At 41.4% G+C, this 21,970-nt stretch overlaps 1 protein-coding gene across 6 annotated transcripts in view; it reads left to right on the plus strand.

Annotated features, from left to right (window-relative positions):
- The first annotated feature begins 2,865 nt into the window (after positions 1-2,865).
- The window catches only part of ubxn4 (UBX domain protein 4), a 206,345-nt gene continuing 187,240 nt past the window's right edge, over positions 2,866-21,970 (plus strand). For 2 of the 6 annotated variants that reach the window (XM_084362253.1, XM_084362254.1), the window contains exons 1-2: positions 2,869-3,194; positions 3,887-3,989. In XM_084362253.1, coding sequence (XP_084218379.1) covers positions 3,113-3,194; positions 3,887-3,989 — 185 coding nt within the window. In that variant the 5' untranslated portion in view covers positions 2,869-3,112. Of the gene's footprint in view, positions 3,195-3,886; positions 3,990-21,970 lie in introns of all 6 variants that reach the window. The other 4 variants (XM_084362255.1, XR_014623289.1, XM_084362256.1 and 1 more) reach the window with 4 other exon arrangements.

Raw genomic sequence — 21,970 nt, forward strand, 5'->3', positions numbered from 1 at the left:
ACCAACCACTTTCATTAGCAGTATGACTTTCTGTGCCATGATCTCACAGAGCAACCTGGTGGAAAAGCTGCTCTCATTCAAAGTCTCAAACAGCTGGAAAGAAAGCCGCACTTTGCCACTGTGATGTTGGATCAACATGTACCAGACATTGTTCCTGCTATGCATGGTTACATCACCCCAGACTATTTCTACTCATCTAAGGCCCTCACTTTGTATAATAACCCAGAATGTGTGTAACTTCCAGTGTGGCGCCCATTGAATGGGTATAAAATATTTGAATCCTGAAACTATTCTAGGCTTTCCAAAGTTTATTGGACCAAATGACTCCAATTCTAATAGTGAAATTAGTAATTTTGTGAGGATGGTGACGCTCAAAAAAATGTACCCATCACTTCTGGGACAGCTGTGGCTCAGGAGGTAGAGCAGTGGCTGGCCACCTATCGGAAGGTCGGTAGTCCGATTCCAGGCCCCTACAGTCTACATTTCGAAGTATCCTTGAGCAAGATACATAACCCCAAACTGTATTGTTGCTATATTTATTTTGCTATATATTAGGTAATGGTGACTGCCAATAGTCCATTCCTGATGTACATTCAAATCACACAATGGCGCTAAGGCATTGGTCACAGTGTCAGTTCTAGGACAGTCTCCTTGCCTGTATTCACATGTATTCTTGTGTTTCTGCCATCATTTATACAAACAATGTGTCCATCCAACAATTTCTTCTACCACCTGGCCATTGTAACCAGTTTTCCCCACACCATACAATATTTCCTCCATTTATTCCTTCAAATTCCTCAAGCTAGTTGAGTTCTAGCTTTCTGCATGGATTATAGAAATTAATAACCACCAGCCTCTTCTTTTCTGCCCACAATTCAGCAGCGACATACTCAATCACAGTTCCAATTTGAACAGTCCTGTGGGGGATGTCCTCCTTCACAAAAATGACACAGCCCCCTCCTGGCTCTTCCTCCCTGTCCCACATGAGTGCTACATAGCCTTTTATTATGAAATCTAAACTTGGTTTTAACGACGAATCCTGGATACACAACAGGTCTGGTTTTTCCTTTCAGCTTTAGATGAACTGCTTCAAATCTTGACCATTAGCAATCAAACTTAAAATTGTTATCAGTATTAACCAATACATTGTGTTTCTGGACTTGGCTTGCTACTTAGCTCATCCCTTACTTCCTCCCATCTTACACTTTCCATACCCAAATGATGGACAACTGCTTTGACTACAATCTGGAATCTTTCTGTTTCAGATTTTACTACAGTAGCATTTATGACTGCTGCTATGAATGACACCAGTTTCTTTTTCTCTGTCAACTTTTACCTGACCAGCCATCTTACTGCTGCAGCATAAGACACTTTCTCTTACACTCGTATCTGCTGCTTCTTCTGCCGCTTCTTCTCTTCGCACATCTTAGCTACGCGCCCATACTCCTGGCAATTGAAGCACCGCATTGGTTTTGGAACAAACTCCCTAACACTATATTTGATAAATTAGAAATGAAGTACTTTGGTGATATCTTTTACATCAAATTCAACCAGCACTATTTTTTTCTCTTTTTTTCTCAGCTCCATTTATCATCCTTTTTGCATTTTTAACGTTACTGTTCAGGTTTTCAACAAGCTCTCCTATTGTTACACTAAGGGGAACCCCTGTTGTCACCCACTTACCCCCATTGGGTCTCTGCTCTCAGACTGTCAGGGTTTTTTTGTGACTTCAACTTTTCCTACACACTGTAGCTTCTTTGCCTTTTCTACTTGGTTCTCTGTATTGCCTCCTACTAGCAAGTTGCCATCCTCTAGCAATCTTGCATACTCAACTTCACCTACTGTACTTGCACTGATTATTTTTGTGAGTTTTAGCAGCTCCATTTTCTTTACTGCACTTGCTCCCTCAAATCTCAGCACCACATTATGGGTTTTTATCTTGGAGTTCTGAGCCTTATCCTCTTGCCCCTCACTCTCTGTTCCTCCCTGGCTGTGCTTAGCCTTATTTTTTCCCTCTTCTTTGTGTTGACCCTCGGATATTTTCCTCCTCTCCGCACCCAATCCCATTTATTACTCCCCCTCTCACTCCCATTTACCTCCTCCTCACTCAGCTTCGTGCTGTTGTAGCTGTCTTCACCTACCTGCTTCCCTTCCATGTTGCAACAATCAACAAGCTGTAGCGTAAGACTACAGCTACCAGTTGTCAAATCCACAGTCTGTAATCCAATACCAAATCAGTGTCCGTTCAAACCAATTCAAATCCAGATTATTTTATAAACTTCCACTTTGCTCACTACTTCCAATTTGTCCAGCAAACTCTTCTGCTTCCACCAGCAGCCCATCCTGTCCAGAGCAGGACTGTGCTGTTCATGACTTTTGATTAAATTACCAGTTAATGACTTAATTTTGTTATGTGTATAATGATAACTGTTAGAGTTTGATTGAGTGAGTTTAATGCTAATCAAATGGCCATAGAGAGAGAGAGAGAGAGAGAGAGCTAGAGACAGATAGCCTATAGAAGTATTTCATAACTGTATTATATTAATTTTTTGTAAAGCTTTTAAATAATCTTTAGACATTCTTTAAAGGTTATTTGAATGTTACACAAAAATACCATCAGAGAACGTTTATAGAACGTTCCCTAATGGTTCTCTGAATGTTTTTGTTAAAATAAACTGAGAAAGTTCCTTCAAGGTAAAAAAAATAAAAAATAAAAATAAATTTGGGGAACCCTCAGGGAACATTTCCTGAAGGTTAACTGTTGCCTGGGTTCCTTTTCAATGAGTAGTTGCTTTCTTTGGTAATAACTATAAGCTGGTTGGGAAGGCTGTTTTTAAGCTTTTTGTGGTGCACTGGTTTGTACACTCGGACATGAATTGAAGTGACTAATAAATGACGGTGGAGGGCAGCACTACGCTTCATAGCGTACAGTCTGCCGAAACGACATTCGAAGAAGAAGTGTCTGAGCCCCGTATCGCCGTGCAGCTGATCAGCTCAGTGCTCGATGTCCAGGTTAGGAAATAGAAACTGACAAGCTTCGTTTAATAAATTGATGTAGCTTGTCTGGTCAACACCGTCACAAAACCAGGGACAAACAACGCCGCTTGTAAAAATGCTTTGGTTTGAGGGCTCAATTACCGATGCAATTATTTCGGCTAAACAGCGGAGTTGCGTGTTTGTCGTTGTCATCTCAGGTAGGCTATGTGTTTTTCTACTAGCCAGCTAGCTGACGCTAGCCTGCATTGGTAGCAAGTGTTATCGACACGATAGCGTTAGCATGCTAGCCTATTAAGACGTGGTTGCTATGCTTAGCCTTTAGCCAGCTAAAACAGGCAACCGACTGTAAAATACATTCTCAGTGACGAAAGTGATTAAAAAACTCAGTGAGGAAAATGGCAAGAAAACATAATTTAACCTAGTAAGCTAGCGTCAAGTATGATGGAACGTGAACGACATGCTGTCATTGGTGTTGGTCAGTGGCCTATGTGATGTTATTGTAAGTAGAAATGGCAGTGTCATTACAACAGCGCCTAGTGCCTCAAATAGCCAATCCAGATTAATCTAACGCCAGAAAAGCACATGCTTTGCCAACACAAATCGGTTATTGATGTGACATTATAGACAGGATGAGAAAAGTCGTTTCACATTTAAAATTATAGCCTATTAACGAAACTTTACTCAGGTAAATGCAAACGTCACCATTTTGTGTTATGTCATTATTGCATCATAGGCACCAGTATTAGCAGTGATGGTTTTGGTTACCTATAGCTGTTTCACCACTACAGCTTTAAGGTTTCCAACTTCTGAGAAAATGGCTTGATGTACTAACTATATGTATTGTAGATAAATAACTGTTAACTGTTAGTTAAAACTGTTCTGTTCTCAGGGGAAGATGAACAGTCAGCGCAGTTGATGTCCAGCTGGGAGGACAACAGTGTATCAGAGGCAGCGCACAACTGTTGTGTGGCCATCAAAGTTGATGCTAAGAGGTACTTATGTCTTATGGGTCATTCCATGTGAACTCACCCAGAATTCAGAACTTTTCCTAGTTCAAGTCATGGATTTTCTCCAAAAAAATCTGTCAAACTTCCATTAAATTTAGTCATGAATTGTTGAAGTTTGGCCTTCAGAGCTGAATTACATCTTTTTTTTTTGTTGCTTTGCATGTGTTTTTTTAGTGTCACCAATTGCTTATTTTCCAGCTACATATTTTGACTGTAAATTTTTACAAAGAAAGATTATTTTAATTTCATGATACCTTTTAAAAAACCTTTTTCTTTTTTCAAAGTGTTAAAACTCTTTGCAGAAACATAGATTTTATATTGCTCCTTGATCATTTATATTCTTTGAAAATAGCCATTTGTTCTTAGGTTTCACTGGCTGTAATTTTACATTCAGTGTTTTTTTTTCTTACGTACATATTTGTACTGTGTTGAATTTCAGAATATCTTTAAATATGTATTCATTATTACAGTCAGCTGAAAATGTGGCGCACCATTTGCAAACTTCAACGCCCGTAGTTGCTGATAAATAGTCAGTGAAACGACCCTAATTAATATTCATTCACACTGAATTTGATCACAGAAAACTCAAGAAAAAAGGGTAAAAAAAAAGAAATACCATACATTGTTAAAGTTGTAATGCTTAAAAGGCATTGAGTCGGAAACGTGATGGATGCAGTTAATACTCAGCAATAAACAAAAGAAGTTCTCTGACATGAAAGTGGATGCCAAAAGCTAGGAGCAAGGTGTGGGAGAACGAGGACACAGAGCTCTACCCCTATGATGATAACTGACAGGAATTAATGGGGAATCCCTCCTGAGTAGAGGTGCATAGGGACATAGACGTGAAAGATGCAATGGATGACTCAGGTAGCATAATTATTCTTCCCTTGTTTTAGAGTTAACCATACATATTCAAGTTGTGTTTTAACATTTATGTTACCCTGATTGTAACTGACATTGAATAGATGATTATCTCAACAACAGTTTTTCACATCGAACAGTTGAAAAAAAAATATGGAAACTGTGAACTTTTGTGTGCCCGGCTGAGGCATCGGAAATGACATTGGTTGTAACATAATTTGTCCTATTCTGCCTGTTATTATCAATGAGAATAAATTACATTACATGAAGCTATTGATTAATTGTGACAGAACATTTTTTTTTTAAAGATATTTTTATTGAAGTCTTTTTTATATGTATAACTACACAAACAAGACAAACAAAAGAACAGACATACAATATCAGAACCCCGCACCACCCCCCACCCTCATCCCTGGTACAGTAAAAAATAGGGCCGGGACTCAATTAAAAAAATTTATCTAATCAATTAGAGGCTTTGTAATTAATTAATCGAAATTAATCGCATTTTTAATCGCATATAAATATTTGACCTGAGAACAGTGAGAAGCAATTTTTTTCATATGGGTTTTAGTATACCATTGAATAATGACTGAATACATAAGCTTAAGCAACAAAACATTGTTTATTTTTTTTTCAAGGTGGTACTTAACCAAGACCAACAGACTAGGGATGCAAATTATCGATTAATTCATTAATCGTTAGTTGATGGACCTTATCGATCGATTAACGATTACCTGATAAGATGCGATTTTCCTGAGAACCTAAATTTAAGGGGAAAATTTAAGCTGAACATTCCTTATACAGGACTCTACACTAGCTTGTTAGTTTATTTTTAGAGCACAGCACAATGAAAAATGTTTAAGTAATACGTTATTTGGTAAATGGTCTTTCCTGCCACTACACTATGATGATTACTGTATTTAACAACTTAAATCACAATAGCATAAACTGATTTGTTGAACTCAGCCTGATGTAAACATTAATAAAACACAGGCAACTCTATGTTTTCCCTGTGTGATGTTCAGGGACAGGTCAGGACAGTCTGAAGATAGAGAGCTCTGAGGTTGAAGTCTTATGCACCGTGAGACAGTGAAAGGTCTGTAGGCTACCTACGTCTTGACCACATGTCAGCTGTTCAGCTGCAGCAGAGGAAACTCCACTGTTCTCAGCTCCACTGCGACGAGCGCTTTTCAATTTATTTATTTTTTTAAATTAAACTCCAGTAGCGACCGGTTAAACTACGGGAGGATACTGTAAACCGGCGCGGATCCAGTGTGTTTATCAAAGCTTGGTCGCAGTGCTGAGGCACCGGGTCGGTTTGAGCTGCGTTCAGGCTACATTAAAACTCTATAGATCCATGGGCAGTGATCAGTGTCGGCGGCTTTTTAGCTCGTTAAATAATTGTGCTCCAGTATAATCGGTACGCTTGAAACTCATCCAGTGAGAAACGTTCTGCGGTGCAAAAATAAGTGCGATTAAAATGCGTTAATTTTTTTAACACGTTAATTTTTGTGTAATTAATTAATCTTAATTAACGTGTTAAATTCCCGTCCCTTATGATGATGATAATAATAATAATAATAATAATAATAAATTACAACTGCAAGCAGTGATGAACAGGCCCTCGCCCCCCCCACGTACATCGGGCTGTGGCGCCATCGGAGGCCTGTGCGCCCGGATGTGTGCTTGCCCTTTGCCTGTGGAAATGTTCTACCTACTGTAAATCGGATACGTGTCACAAAAAACACAACAGTGACATCTTCAGTGACTTCCTTTGTCCAGTGGGTGGTGCTATAGATATGACACAGTATTGATGCAGAGACGTATTCAGGGTGAGCCCCTCTACATGTGTGACCAATTTGATGCAGATGGGCAATTGTATGTTGAAGTTATAAGGACTTCCTGCTTGATGGCGAAGGATTTAAATTGACCGCACGACCACGCCCACCAGGCACAACCTAGGCTGTTGAAGGTATGAGGATGCTACTGAGTGAATGTGAACTCTGTAGTGTTAAATCTGCAGGAAAAGATAGTGAAACTACAAGCCATAGAACTTGGGTCCATATAGAATGGGAAAAGCCATAAGGGGGTCATCGAAATTGGCCGCACTGCCACACCCACCAGGAATAACATAGGCAAAAGCTTTTCACAACTTTTCATCATCAAGGCATGAGGATGATACTTAGTGACTGGGAAGTCTGTGGTGTTAAATCTTAGGCTGAGTTAAACAACGTACGATGCTTAGAAATGGGTTCCTACAGAATGGGAAAAGCCATAAGGGGGGTCGCGAAGTTTAACACACTGCCACGCCCACAAGGAATAACGTAGGTGAAAGCTTTTTCAACTTTTCATTATCACGGTCTGAAGATGATGTATAGTTAGTGTGAAGTCTGTGGCATTAAATCTGTAGGACAAGTTAATTAAAGTACGAGGCATAGAAATGGGTACCTACAAAATGGAAAAAGCCATAAGGGGGTCATCGCAATTGAACGCACTGCCACGCCCACTAGGAATAACGTAGGTGAAAGCTTTTTACAACTTTTCATTATCAAGGTCTGAAGATGATATTTCGTGAATGTGAAGCCTATGGCGTTAAATCTGTTGGAACAGTTAACTAAAGTACGAGGCATAGAAAAAATAAAAAAATGAATGGGAAAAGCCATAAGAGGGGCGTTAGGGGGCGCTACTGAGCTTTCGTGCTGCGCATGAGGGCAGTTGTGGTATCGAAATAACGTACTCATGGGTAAGAAGCTACACGCCAAATTTAGTGAGTCTGCGAACGTCCTAAAGCCCCGAAAACATTTTTGGAAAAATGAAAATTTCAGCACGCCATTCAAGGTGGCTGACTTCCTGTTGCACCAAAAATTCCCATAAAAATAATTCCGGGATAAGTCCTTGAGACCCATAAGTCCTGTAAATTTCATGAGGATCCGAGAAAGTTTTCGGTCACATGACCCGACGTTAGGTGGCGCTATGGAGTCCCCTGGCCTAACACCCACCCCCAATCATGTTGAATTATCAAATTTTTCACCACATGTGACGTATGTTCCAAGTTTGGTGAGTTTTGGGGTATGTTCAGGCTGCAAATATGCGATCTTGGGGAAGGACAAAAAATAATAATAATTAAAACTGGAAGCAGTGATGAACGGGCCGTCGCCCCCCCACGTACGTTGGGCTGTGGCACCATCGGAGGCCTGTACGCCCACATGTGTGCTTGCCCGTTGCCTGTGGAAATTTCCTACCTAAATGGGATTTGTGTCACACAAAACACAACAGTGACATCTTCAGTGACTTCCTGTGTCCAGTGGGTGGCGCTATGGATATGACGCAGTATTGATGCAGAGACGTATTCAGGGTGAGCTCCTCTATATGTGTGAGCAATTTGATGCAGGTCGGAAATTGTATGTTGAAGTTATCAGGACTTCCTGCATGATGGCGAAGGATTGAATTTGAAGGAAAATAGCGGACTTCCTGTTGGACTGAGGGCATGTGTCCAAGAGGGATTTTTGTGCGTGTGGTCATGATACATATGCGTACTGACTTTAGTTAATACATGTGCATGTAGGAGGCGGGGCTTCAAGTTTGAAATATTCCAGGGGGCGCTATGGAGCCATTTGTTCACTTATCACAGTATTAATGCAAAGACCTATTCAGGGACAACCTCTCTACAATTGTGACCAATGTTGTGTAGATGGGAAATTATTTGTTGAAGTTATAAGGACTTCCTGCGTGATGGCGAAGGATCGAAATTGAGCGCACCACCACGCCCACCAAGCACAACACAGGCTGTTGAAGGTCTGAGGATGCTACTGAGTGAATGTGAACTGTGTTTTGTAAAATCTGTAGGACGAGTTAGTTAAAGTACAAGGCATAGACATATTGGGTCCGTACAGAATGGTAAAAGCCATAAGGGGGGTCATTGAAATAAATCGTATCACCACGCCCACCAGGAATGACGTAGGCAAAAGCTTAGCACAACTTATTATCATCAAGGTATGAGGATGCTGCTGAGTGAATGTGAAGTCTGTGGTTTTGAATCTGTAGGAAAAGATAGTTAAAGTACAAGCCATAGAACTTGGGAACGTACAGAATGGGAAAAGCCATAAGGGGGTCATTGAAATAAACCGTATCACCACGCCCACCAGGAATGACGTAGGCAAAAGCTTAGCACAACTTTTCATCATCAAGGTATAAGGATGCTACTGAGCGATTGTGAAGTCTGTGGTGTAAAATCTGTAGGACGAGTTAGTTAATGTTTGACCCCTGGAAATGGGTTTTCTACAGAATGGGAAAAGCCATAAGGGGGTCATTGAAATAAACTGTATCACCACGCCCACCAGAAATGATGTAGGCTAAAGCTTAGCACAACTTTTCATCATCAAGGTCTGAAGATGATACATAGTGAATTTGAAGCCTGTGGCGTTAAATCTGTAGGCCAAGTTAAATAATGTACGAGGCATAGAAATGGGTGACAATGGCGGCGAAATCTCAACTTTGAACCAATATGGCAGACTTCCCGTTGGACTGAGGCTATGGGTCCAAGAGGGTTTTTTGTGCGTCTGGTCACGATACATAAGCGTACCAAATTTTGTTCATGTATGTGCATGTAGGAGGCGGGGCTTTGAGTTTGAAATATTCCAGGGGGCGCTATGGAGCCGTTTAGCAACACCTGCTGGTAATTTTTGGTGTGTGGGTTACAGGGGCCAGTCTATACCACCCCTATTAATTTCATATCCATAAGTGTGATGGTGTGGTCACAGTGGCAAAAATAAAATTAGACTGCCACCAGAGCGCCACCTAGTGGCGAATCGGTAAGACCTTCATCAGGTATCCTCAGGAGGGCAGTGGCAATGAGTATACCAGATTTTGTGTTAATATGACCAACCAATGTTGAGATATAAATTACTTTAATTTAAAGAGCGCCACCTAGTGGTCATCGCCCAAAATTTTGTACAGAGCCTTAGGGGCTCATGTGGAAGTAATATCTTGAGTTTCATGTCATTCGGACAGACCAATGTGGAGATGTGCAACACTTCCTGTTTGGTACGATATCTGCAGGAAGTTGTTATTTAATAACTTGAGTAATCTTTGGAATATCAACATGCTTAGCACAACTCTGGGTCAGGAGGGTCCACAGATGCTGTGTACAAAGTTTGATGCAAATTGGTGAAATTGTCTGGGAGGAGTTAGCAAAAGTAGGTTTGCGACATTTTGCGAATTTGCGGAAAAATTAGGTAACCGGAAATGGGCGTGGCCTATATCCCGAGATTCAGCACAATTCACTGAACGCGTGGATATAAGGTTTTTGAATGTGCGACAAAGTATGTGGGAGTTATGAGCCAAAACGCACTTTGCTTGATTATAGCGCCACCTACTGGTGGAAATTCACAACGACAACAGATTAAAAAAATTTTCGCCAGGTCTGATCTATATTCCAAGTTTGGTGAGTTTTGGGGTATGTTCAGGCCGCCAAATATGCAATCTTGGGGAAGGACAAAGAATAATAATAAATAATCCTAGCAGATACAATAGGTCCTCGCACGAGATTCGTGCTCGGGCCCTAATAATAAAGAATCCTAGCAGATACAATAGGTCCTCGCACGAGATTCGTGCTCGGGCCCTAATAAATAATCCTAGCAGATACAATAGGTCCTCGCACGAGATTCGTGCTCGGGCCCTAATAATCCTAGCAGATACAATAGGTCCTCGCACGAGATTCGTGCTCGGGCCCTAATAATAAATAATCCTTACAGATACAATAGGTCCTCGCACGAGATTCGTGCTCGGGCCCTAATAATCCTAGCAGATACAAAGGTCCTCGCACGAGATTCGTGCTCGGGCCCTAATGAATTCCGCCTACAGATACAATAGGTATTAAAATCTACCAGTAATCATTGTACCCTAACTGCACAATATAACAATTTTGTAATTATTACAAAGTAATGAATCAGGGACCATGAGAGAGACAGACTACCATTATGTGACATTTAGTAGTAGCTTAACTTGTAGGCATGAACTCAGAATCAATAGGTTACATACAAAACAATAGACACAGAGCATGTGGGACAAGTTTGCCTTCCCTATCCAAAAAGTTTCTGCCAGAAAGCCCTGAAGGCAAACTTGTCCCATGTGCAGGTTCTCAATGTAAATCCCCTAAAACTCTGGCGCTCCCCAGGGGAGGCACGAAGATGATGTAAAAATGTTAGCTGGATGTCAAGCTCAAGTGTTTATTAAACAATGTGCCGTCCATTGTTTAGTATATAAGTGTGTCATGTGTGTATGTAAGTCTGTCATGTGACAGGGACAGTGCACATTTAAAGTCTGTCAGAATAAGCCAAAAAGGCTAGTTTAAGAGCTGACCGTGCAGTGGGGGGAAAAAAACTATGATTATAATTCTTATTTTTACATATCAACATTGCGTTTTGGTATGTTTTTTTTTTTTTTATTCAAATCAATAATATTCAGCCAATATTTGGCTATATGCAATTGACAACAAAAACATCAACTTTAAAGCTATGGTCTAGGATTTTAAAGATTGATCATTATTATTAACATTATTTAGGTGGTGGTTATGGCCCAGTAGTACGACCTACACAATGTGAAGAGCAAAAGGAACCAAATAAATCCATTCTCTCTAGCGCATAACTTCAAAGAAATTTTTCCATCCATTCCCCTCGCTCACTCTCCTGCTCCTGGTCACGTCTCGTCCCAACCCACTTCCGCATTTGAAACTACAAGTGGGCAAGAGGTTTGTTTGGGGGGGGGGGGGTGCTTTTTTCAAACCTTTCTCAGATGGGAGCTTTAAAGCTATGGTCTACAAAGAGCCTCCTGCGACACACCCCCTCCCACAACAAGCACCAAGAGCAACAAGCCGGCCGGCAGAAACCCAGCCTTGAATGTGGAGTAACGATTCACAGGTAAAGTTATTACAATGTACGTTGAAACTCACGTAGATCTTGTAAGTCATTACAATGTCCACAGCTAAGCGCCACAGCCAAGCTATCGTAACGTCATTAGCATGTTACAGCTACGTTGCGTTACAGCTAGATAATAAGTTACTATTTATCAACAGCTAAGTTAGCCACTTCTAAAAGTTATTGAGGGCCAAGAGACAGATGCTGCCGTCAGCTTTGATCACAACATCACTTCCACATTGAGGCTGAAAAATAAATCTTCAGCCTCGGACCAGCTGTGTGTGTCCCAGCTGTTGTCTGAGTAGCACCAGACCGCGACACAAAGGTGCCCGTAAACCGTAATCTCTTGTTTATGACGGATAAGACACACAAATACACACATCGTAACGCGTATATGATAATCCATAATATTGATTTAGCAAAGGCTCCGTTGAAAACAAACGGACAAGACCGGGAGGAGGGTAAGCAAAACAGTTGAATCGTGACCAGGCGAGAGGTTGTTACGGAGAAATGAATCCGGACAAATAAAAATCCGGAAATAAATCCGAAACCCCTCCGCTTCGCATTGGGGTTTCATTCATCCATTCATTCATCTTACCTGCATTACCTGCTGCTTCATTTAGCTGCCATGAGCAAATAAATAGGCTGATTTGGTGTAAACATGATAGCAGTGTTAGCTTGTTGTTAGCTTACAATGCTAACATAGAGGCTAATGTCTCCGTCGAACAAGTAAACGTAAAAGTGTTGACAATACTGCAGAGACAGAAATTGTCTGAACACCGTCTAATAACACAGAAACAAACTAACGGCAGCTTTCACAGTCATAAGCCAGCATCGGCATGAAAGTTATCTGCGCTACAACATCCACGGTAAAGACGAAAGATTACCTGCTCAACAGAAACTCCGCTGTATCAGCATCGTGTCCATATCTTCACGGACCTTTCGCCACCTTTCAAATGATGACCCGATGTTTACTCGGGTTTTAGACCTCTTTGTTACACATCTCCGCTTTGTGCCTTTTCAGTGACAGACTTTCTTTCTTTGACTCTTTGTCGGTGGGGCAAGCAGAGGCAGCTGAACTGCTCAGGGCAAAACAAACCTCTTGTCCACTTGTAGTTTCAAATGCGGAAGTGGGTCAGGACCAGACATGAGCAGGAGAGTGAGCAAGGGGATTGGATCGGAAAATTGATTCAAGAGGGAGCCATCCGGACTCGATGGCTCCTATTGGTCAATTTCTTTTCAGTTTTGCAGGCGCTAGAGAGAATGGATTTATTTGGTTCCTTTTACTCTTCACATTGTGTAGGGCGCACTATTGGGCCGTAACCACCATCTAAATAATGTTAATAATAATGATAAATCTTTCAAATCGTAGACCATAGCTTTAAGTAATAAAATGGGCATATATAAATCATCTCAATGATTAATCCAGTCTGTTTTTTTGTTTACAAAATACTGCAATAGATTACAATAATGCCACGTCAAGCAAATAATTAACTAATTTACACTTACTGATGGCAAGATGCAGCCTGTGGCCAAAACACTGAAGTCTGACCCAGTGGTTGAGTTCGGTGGCCTTTACAATGTTTGTCACGTTGTCGGTGGTGATGCAAACTAGCTGATCTTCAAGCAAATGCCAGCTGGCCAAGGCCTCACGTAGTCCACACACAACGTTTTCTCCAGTGTGTTCTCCGGGGAAGTAGGCTGTCTGTAGACACCGCGTTTTACACAGTAACTGTGTCGTCTCTCCTGAATCCAAAATTAGTCCATATAGCAGAAGTGCTGCTTCTTTTCACCACAAGGTCTTCGTCGACCACATTTTCATTGCTTTTCTCTCCTCCCTCAGCAATCATAACCTGGCAATCACCACCAAACTGATGCCGATTAATTTTGTAAGGGTAGCTAACGGCTAGCTGGGCCCTCATCTGATTGGCTCTTGTATCCAGGGCTCCGTCTGATAGGCTAAATGTTGGCATGCTCACGGTGCATGCATGGCGCATGTAAACAAAAAGATTTTTTCTTATTCATCGTGTCAGGCAGTCTTTTGTGATGTGTTTGTCACACATGTTCATATTGCGATGACGATGAAAATTCGATTTATTGGGCAGCCCTATCTTAATATACATTTATTATAGTATAATTTATTATATAGATGGGTCAAAAATTCACACAGTATTAATATTGGTAAAATGTCCCTTGGCCAGTTTCTCGTCAATTTGGCACTTTTGACAGCCATCCACAAGCTTCTGGCAGGCCTCCTCTTGACAAAATTGATGAAGTGCAACAGAATTAGTTGCCTTCCTGGTATGGACTTGTTTCTTCAGCACAGTTCACATATTCTCGGTGAGGTCCAAGTCAGGACTTTGGGAGGGCCATTCCTTTCCCACTTTTGATGTGTGTTTGAGATCATTGTCCTGTTGGAACACCCGACTGCACCCAAGACCCGATGGGTGATGATTTTAGGTTTTCCTGAAGAATTTGGGGATAATCCTCCTGCATCATTCCATTTACTTTCTTGAGAGCACCAGATCCACTGGCAGCAAAACAGCCCCACAGCAAATACTACCACCGCCATGCTTGACAGTAGGTATGGTGTTCTTGGGGTAAGAGGCCTCACCTTGTTGCCTCCAAATATATTGCTGCTCATTGTGGCCAAACAACTCAATTTTTGTTACGTCTCTCAGCCCATGTTGATGCAAAACATGCTTTACTGTGGACACTGTCACCTGTCTTCCAGCAGCCTCTAAGTCATTGCAGACTTGCCTTTTGGTGTTTTTTGGTTGACTCTTGACCATCCTGACCGATTTTCTCTCAGCAGCAGGTGATAGCTTGTGTCTCTTCCTGACTATGGCAGTGACACAATTGTGCCACACACTGAATACTTACAATTGTTTGCACTGTTGTTTGAATATTTTTATTGGATTTTTCACATACACACAGTATGAAAACATTCAACAACTTCAATGCTTTGCACAAACACATCAATAAAAGTTGTAAAGATAATGAAAATAAATAAAATAAAATTGAATTAAAAATAATAATAATAAATAAAATAAATAAATAAATAAAATGACAAAAATAGCTGCATAAATAATGCAAAATAGCTAGCCTACCTAAAAATAAATAAATAAATAAATACATAAATAAAAAATAAAAAAATTAAATAAAAACACACAGGGCCATTGTAATTATTTACTCAACAGGGAGTTTCTCAACATACAGTAGAAATGGCTGCCAAAGCTTTCTGAACTTTCTTTCCGAGCCTTGAGTTATATATCTTAATTATTCCAACTTGAGATGAGCCACCATGTCCATCACCCATCGCTTATGGTAAGGGGGTACTGTCTTTTTCCATTTCAGCAGGATACTCCGCCGTGCCAGAAGTGTAGCAAAGGCCACTGCTGTGGCACGGGTGGCTGAAATCCTGTAGTCCAGTGGCACAACACCAAATAAGGCTGTGACAGGGTTTGGTTGAATTTTTATTTCCCACATTGCCGTGATGGTGTTAAAAACCCCTTCCCAAAAGTCTTTCAGTCTTGGGCAGGCCCAAAACATATGGCTAAGGGTGCCCGGGTCACATTTACACCTAGGGCAGCTTTCACTGGTTCCTGGGAACATTTTGGCAAGCCTGCTATTTGATAGGTGGAGTCTGTGTAATACTTTAAATTGGAGGAGTCCATGCCTGATACAAATAGATGAGTTATGCACCCAGCCAACTGCCCTCCTCCATTCTGTTACAGAAATACCAAAGCCTAGTTCTGCCTCCCACTGCTTTTTAATATGGTTCAAAGAGGGGGTTGCTGCCCCCTGCACAAGCTCATATATAGCAGACAAACACCCCCCTTGCAAAGGATCAACCTTCAAGCATTCTTCCAACCAGCTGCTCTGTAGATTTTGAAGAGAAGGAGAAAAATGTTTTTTGATAAAGCTTCGGACCTGTAGGTATCTGAAAAAATGTGAGATGTGATGTGTGATTGTGGAATATTGAGTTTTGCCCTTAACTGCTGAAATGACATGAAGTTGCCTTCTCTGAAGAAATCCCTGACCGAGCCTACCCCTTTTCTAGTCCAGAGCTGAAAAGTCGTGTCCATAAGAGATGCCGTGAAGAGGGCGTTTGCCGAGATGGGAGCTAAAGGGAGGCCCTGTTTGCACCCAAAATGGATTCTTAACTGTTTCCATATCTTAAGTGATCCCTGTGCCACTGGGTTGTGCCCAAGGTCTCTTACTCATTGGCAGTGGAGCACAGATTAAGGACCTCAGTGCTATGGGGCTGTAGGAACGCTGTTCCATAAGTGCCCAAAGGGGCATTTGTTCCCCCTCAGAAGGCTGCATCAAAATGTTCAACTTAGAAGTGTTAGCTGCCCAGTAGTAATGCATGCAATTTGGCATGGCCAACCCTCCTTCCTCCTTCCATCCTTCCAAGCACTCCTTTCTGATACGTGGTATCTTCTTATTCCAAATATACAATGAAGTAGCCCTATCCAGTTCTTAAAAAATGACTTTGCTATAAATAGTGGAATGGTTTGGAAGAGAAATAAGAATTTTGGCATTATTACCATCTTTACTGAATTTATGCGTCCAGCCATTGACAGAGGAAGTGTTGACCATTGTTCCATGTCTTTTTTTGCTTGTATTAGAGCTGGTTTGAAATTATGTTTAAAGAGGTCCCTATAATGTTTGGTCACCAACACTCCCAAATAGGTAAATTTGTCTTTACTTAACTTAAATGGATAAGTCTCCAATTGCATTTGACTAGCTTTATCATTGACTGGAAAGATTAAGCTTTTTGCCATATTTATTTTGTATCCTGAAATTAATCCGAAATCGGTCATGATTTTCAGAGCACTTGAGATGGAGTTTCTGGGGTCAGACAAAAAAAGGAGGTTGTCAGCATACAATGAAAGTTTGTGTATGTGTACTCCTCTACTAATTCCTGTCAAAGTGCTGTCACATCTCAGTGAAACAGCCAAGGGCTCAATGGCAACATCAAAGAGTAGAGGGGACAGGGGACACCCCTGTCTAGTCCCTCTAAATAACGAGAAATATTTTGACATATTATTGTTAGTCCTGACTGCAGCCTGTGGGCAAGTGTACAACAGATTCACCCAAGAACATAACGAAGGTCCAAATCCAAATTTTTTTAGGGCCGAAAGCAAATATTTATGCTCAATTCTGTCGAATGCTTTATGAGCGTCCAATGCAATAATAACCTCAGGGACATTATTACTACCAGGAAGATACATTACATTGTATACCCGGCTAAGATTACTGTATAGCTGTCTACCCCTTAAAAACCCTGTTTGGAGCGAGTGCTAGACAAAATCATTCACTCTGATCAATCTGTCTGCTAATAGTCTTGTTAGTATTTTATAGTCACAGCAAAGCAAGCTCACTGGACGATAAGATTCGCATTGCAGTGGGTCTTTATCCCTCTTGAGAAGCACTGAGATGGTAGCTTGCGTCATTGTTGGAGGTAGGGACTTGACCCTGATGGCTTCGTCATAAACTTTACATAACAAAGGGAGGAGTTTCAGTGAGAAAGTTCGATAGAATTCTATTGGAAATCCATCCGGCCCTGGTGTTTTCCCAGACTTAATTTTCCTAACTGCCTGTTCTATTTCCATTAGCTGTACTCCACCCTCTATACAGTCTCTGTCAGCATCCTCTAACCTAGGAACCCTGATCCTCCTAAAGAAATCTTCTACCAGCCCTTCTTCACACTGTTCAGAGGTATATAACTCCTCATAAAATGCCTTAAATTGGTTATTAATTCCCCGTTGATCTGTGACAATGTTACCGTCTTTATCCTTGACCGCTGAAATGTAATTTGCTGCAGCCATTTGTTTTAGCTGATGACTTAACATCTTACTGGCCCTTTCTCCATGCTCAAAGTATTGCTGTCGTGATTTCAAATGCATGTCTATGGCCCTTTCATTCATCAAGAGGTCATATTCAGCTTGAAGTAATGATCTTTCCTTCAAAAGATCTGCAGATGGCGAGACTGATTGACACTGATCAATTGATTTCAGTCTGTCTCTAATGTCTGAGCGTTTAAATTTTCTCTTGGAGCGACTCGCACTATAGGAAATTATTTGCCCCCTTATGAAGGCCTTAAATGATTCCCATAGAAGGGTGTAACTTATATCAGGGGAACTGTTTGTCTCAAGAAAAAAATCAATTTGTGTGTTGATGAACTGCACAAATTCCTCATCTGCCAAAGGTCTCGTGTTGAGCCACCATAATGGCCTGGGAGGGGCCATGTCGAGGAATCTAAGATTTAAGATTACACGACTGTGGTCTGATATTACTGTTGTTTCGTAGTCTGTCGAAATTAAGAAGGGGAGAAGTCTAAGGTCTAATAGAAAGTAATCAATTCTGGAATACGATTAATGTGGTGGGGGAAAAAAAGTGTTTTGATGTCGGGTGTTTAAATCTCTAAGTCTGCAGAAATGCGTTAATACACTGGGCAGAGTTATTTAACGAGTGCCAGTATTGTGACTTGGGGGAGAGCGGTCTAGTGTTTGATGCAGAACATAATTGAAGTCCCCCCCAAGTATTAAATTGTACCTGTCGAGGTCAGGAAGGAGTGAAAATATATTTTGAAAGAATTGTCTATTATCCCAGTTAGGGGCATAAATATTTGCTAGTATTACAGGTGTGTTACCTAGAGTCCCTTGTACAATTACATAACGTCCGTCTTTGTCTTGAATTGTATTAAGCTCCTTGAATTGTATTGATCTGTGTAAAAGTATCGCCACACCCCTAGCTTTACAGTTAAAAGAGGAGTGATAAATTTGTGTGAAACCTGCTCTTTTAATTGTGTGCTGATCCTGTTTCAATAAGTGTGTTTCCTGAAAGTACACTATGTCGCCCTTTAATTTATTTAAATGAAGGAACACCTTATTACGTTGGAACACCTTATTACGTTTAATTGGATGGTTAAGCCCTCGAACATTCCAGCTCACCACTCTGACCCCAACCCCAGATACCTTGTTACCACTCGCAGCCATAGTGAGAATGACCTATTCGATGTTGCCGATGAGCCCAGATTTCTGCCCTCCTGTATGCCCTTTGATCTGTTGCGGCCCAGACACCCATATAGCCATCATCCTGCAACACATACTTGAGAAAAGTACAAAACGCAGCACAGTATACTAGGGCCCAACGGATATGGATTTTTTTGGGGCCGATGCAGATACCGATTATTAGGGGGAAAAAAATCCGATAACCGATTAATCGGCCGATTTTTTTTATTTTTTTATAAAGTTTTAAAATTTTATTATATCTACATATTGATTTATTTATTTATTTTAACAAATGGCTGCTTTTGAGCCTTTCAGACACTTCTACAAAGAATTAAAGGCAGAAAAATAATTTCAAATCCTTTTTATTGCTGAGTCAAGCAGCATATTAACATGACAACCATCCAACATTAGGCCTACAACAAGGCACCATTAGCTACTGCTCTTCACAGGAAGACCGACTGATCATCTCAGTAATATACCACGGATTTATCATGAATCAAACTCGGACCAGAAAAGCGTTTTCAACTACTCGCCTACTCGCCCCCCCCTCCCTCCCTCCCCTCCGCCGTTCGGTGCCTCCCCGTCTTAACTCACGTTACTCATTTTGCTCCGGTCTTATCTGGAGACATGCAGCTGCCTCAGTGAGAGAAGTAGCTAGTCGATTACGTAATGTGTACTGTTATGTTTATTCTACCGTTACTGGCACGGCTAATATGTGTAGCAAGGCTAATAGCAGATGGCTAATTCTAACTTTAGCTTGCATATTACATAGTGCTTAAACGCTAACTCGGCGTGATCGAGACCAACACAGCGGGGAACATCGTGAAGTGGGTTGAATTGAAACTTGTTGACTTATTGTTTATTTCACAAACTTGTTTATTTACCGTTGAGGCGGACCACTCTCCTCCGTGCGTCCCTGCCGCTGCCTGCTCCAGATCAGTCACTCTGCTGTGTTGTGAGGTGGTTAGTGGATAGTGGATAGTGGATGTTTGTCATGAGGTCGGTGCGCCCTCTACAGGATAAATAGCCTAATGTCGGGGATCTTTTCAAATGGGGGAACATTTTCAAAGTAAAACCAAGTCTTATTCCCTGCATTTTATTTCTGAAATTATTGGCGACAATCGGCGAGTTTTGGCCGATTACCGGTTAGTCTCAAACGGGCTATAATCGGTCGGGCCCTACAGTATACATGACCCAGTGAAGAACAGTCATGTTGTACAGTAGGCTATGTGCGTGACCGTCCACTTTTTTTTTCCATTAAAAGGCACTTGCAAGTGGTTTTACCAGTCCAGTCACCATTCATGTCGACCGTGCCATCATATCTTTTATATGTCTAGTCCATATTCGGTGTCAGGTTTTTCACTATGAAGTCTTTAGCCTGACCCGGGTCCTTGAAGCGAACCTCTTTCCCGTTCGGGGTGGTAATCCTCAGTGTGGCCGGGAACAGAAGACCGCAACGGAAGTTCTCGTAGTTTCGCAGCAGCGCCCTTATTTGAGTAAAAGCCGCCCGTTGCCTACTCACCGGCTGCGTATAATCCAGGAGGACCAAGATTTTGTCACCCGCCGCTGTTGTTATCGGACGGCGCTCCGTTGCCTTGCAAAGAATAGCTTCTTTTTCCCCGAAATAATGGCACTGAGCAATTATCGCCCGAAGCGGCGCATTCTCATCCGTGGGCTTGCTGCGGAGACTACGGTGCGCTCGGTCCAAGAGCGGTGATTTATCCAGGGCTAGTGTCTCTTTCAGCAGACCTGCTACAAAGTCGGACATTCTTTCGCCATTCTCCCGTCCCTCTTTTACTCCCATGAATTGGATATTGCAGCGGTGGGACCTCGCCTTCAGGTCCCCATCTTTTCCACAGTGTCCTGTAGACCGCGAAGTTGGACCGATTGAGCAGACGCAGTACTTGCAATTTTTTCCATAACTTCCTCCCGGAGTTTACTGATGGCTGCTAGTATTGCTTGTTGCGCGCTAGCATTAGCGTTGTCGTTAGCTTCTTGGGCTTTGACGTTCCGAGTGCTTTGATTTTTAGGCATTTTTGGAAGTAGTTCGCTGAAATTGCCTCAGTCCAGGTCAAATGTGCACTGAAGTTTAAGCGTTGTTCTTTAAATTTTGATAGTTTACCGAAGGGCCGGGCTCAAACACATCTTCACATGGCTCTGCACAGACCGGAACCCATTATTGGTGAAATATCTTGTTTGCACTCTTGATCTTGGAACCTGTAACTGCTTTGAAACCGCTCCAAGTGACTTTCCTGACTTGCTCAAATCAATAATGCGCTCTTTCCGATCAACACTGAGCCGCGGCTCGGGGCGGCTGTAGCTCAGTGGGTAGAGCAGGTGACTAGCGACCAGAAGTTCACTGGTTCGAACCACGGCTCCCCTGGGTGGAACTGAGCTACATGCCGAAGTATCCTTGAGCAAGATACTGAACCCCGAAATTGCTCCTGACGTGCAGTTGGCACCTTGTGTGGCAGCCTCTGCCGTCAGAAAGGGCCCTGTGATGAGCTGGCAACTCGCCCAGGGATATACCCTGGCCTTCGCCCATATGAAAACTGGGATTGGCTCCAGTAACCCCCTTTCTACTTTCTACATAACCAAAATTGGTAATTCGTTGTACTTGTTGTATGTATATTTTTGACCCAGCAGATTTGGTCATATTTATGATAAATTGATATTTGAATCAAACTTTGTTGATGAATGTTTTTTTTGTAGCAATGTAGTATGTGTGCCACTCATTCCATTACAGAAAAAGGAGAGTTGTAGAAATCAGACTATTATTTTACTTTTTACAACGACTGTATTATGGGTAAGTAATGCTTATACAGTATAACATTTACAATAATTTATAGGTTTGGCTATAAGTAAAGCATTGTCTACTTGAAGATAAAGGAACATGGTAACCTCTACATATGCACCATGGAGTGTAGCCACTGATGTCAATCTTTACAAAAAATAAGTCATAAGCTAAAAGTAAGTGGACAATTATTTTTCTTGAATTAACATTTATTAAAAAGAACTAAAAAAAAAAGTTACTTAATGCTTAATCTTGTATTAATTACCATTGGTTAATGCTTGTTATTGTACTGACTAATGTTAATTGAATCTTTATATACTATGAAATAAATGAATACATTTGTTCATGTACCCTTATTGTAAAATGATGCCAATG

The sequence above is a fragment of the Pagrus pagrus genome (genome assembly GCF_965226575.1).
Source record: "Pagrus pagrus genome assembly, chromosome: 9".
Classification (NCBI taxonomy): Eukaryota; Metazoa; Chordata; class Actinopteri; order Spariformes; family Sparidae; genus Pagrus; species Pagrus pagrus.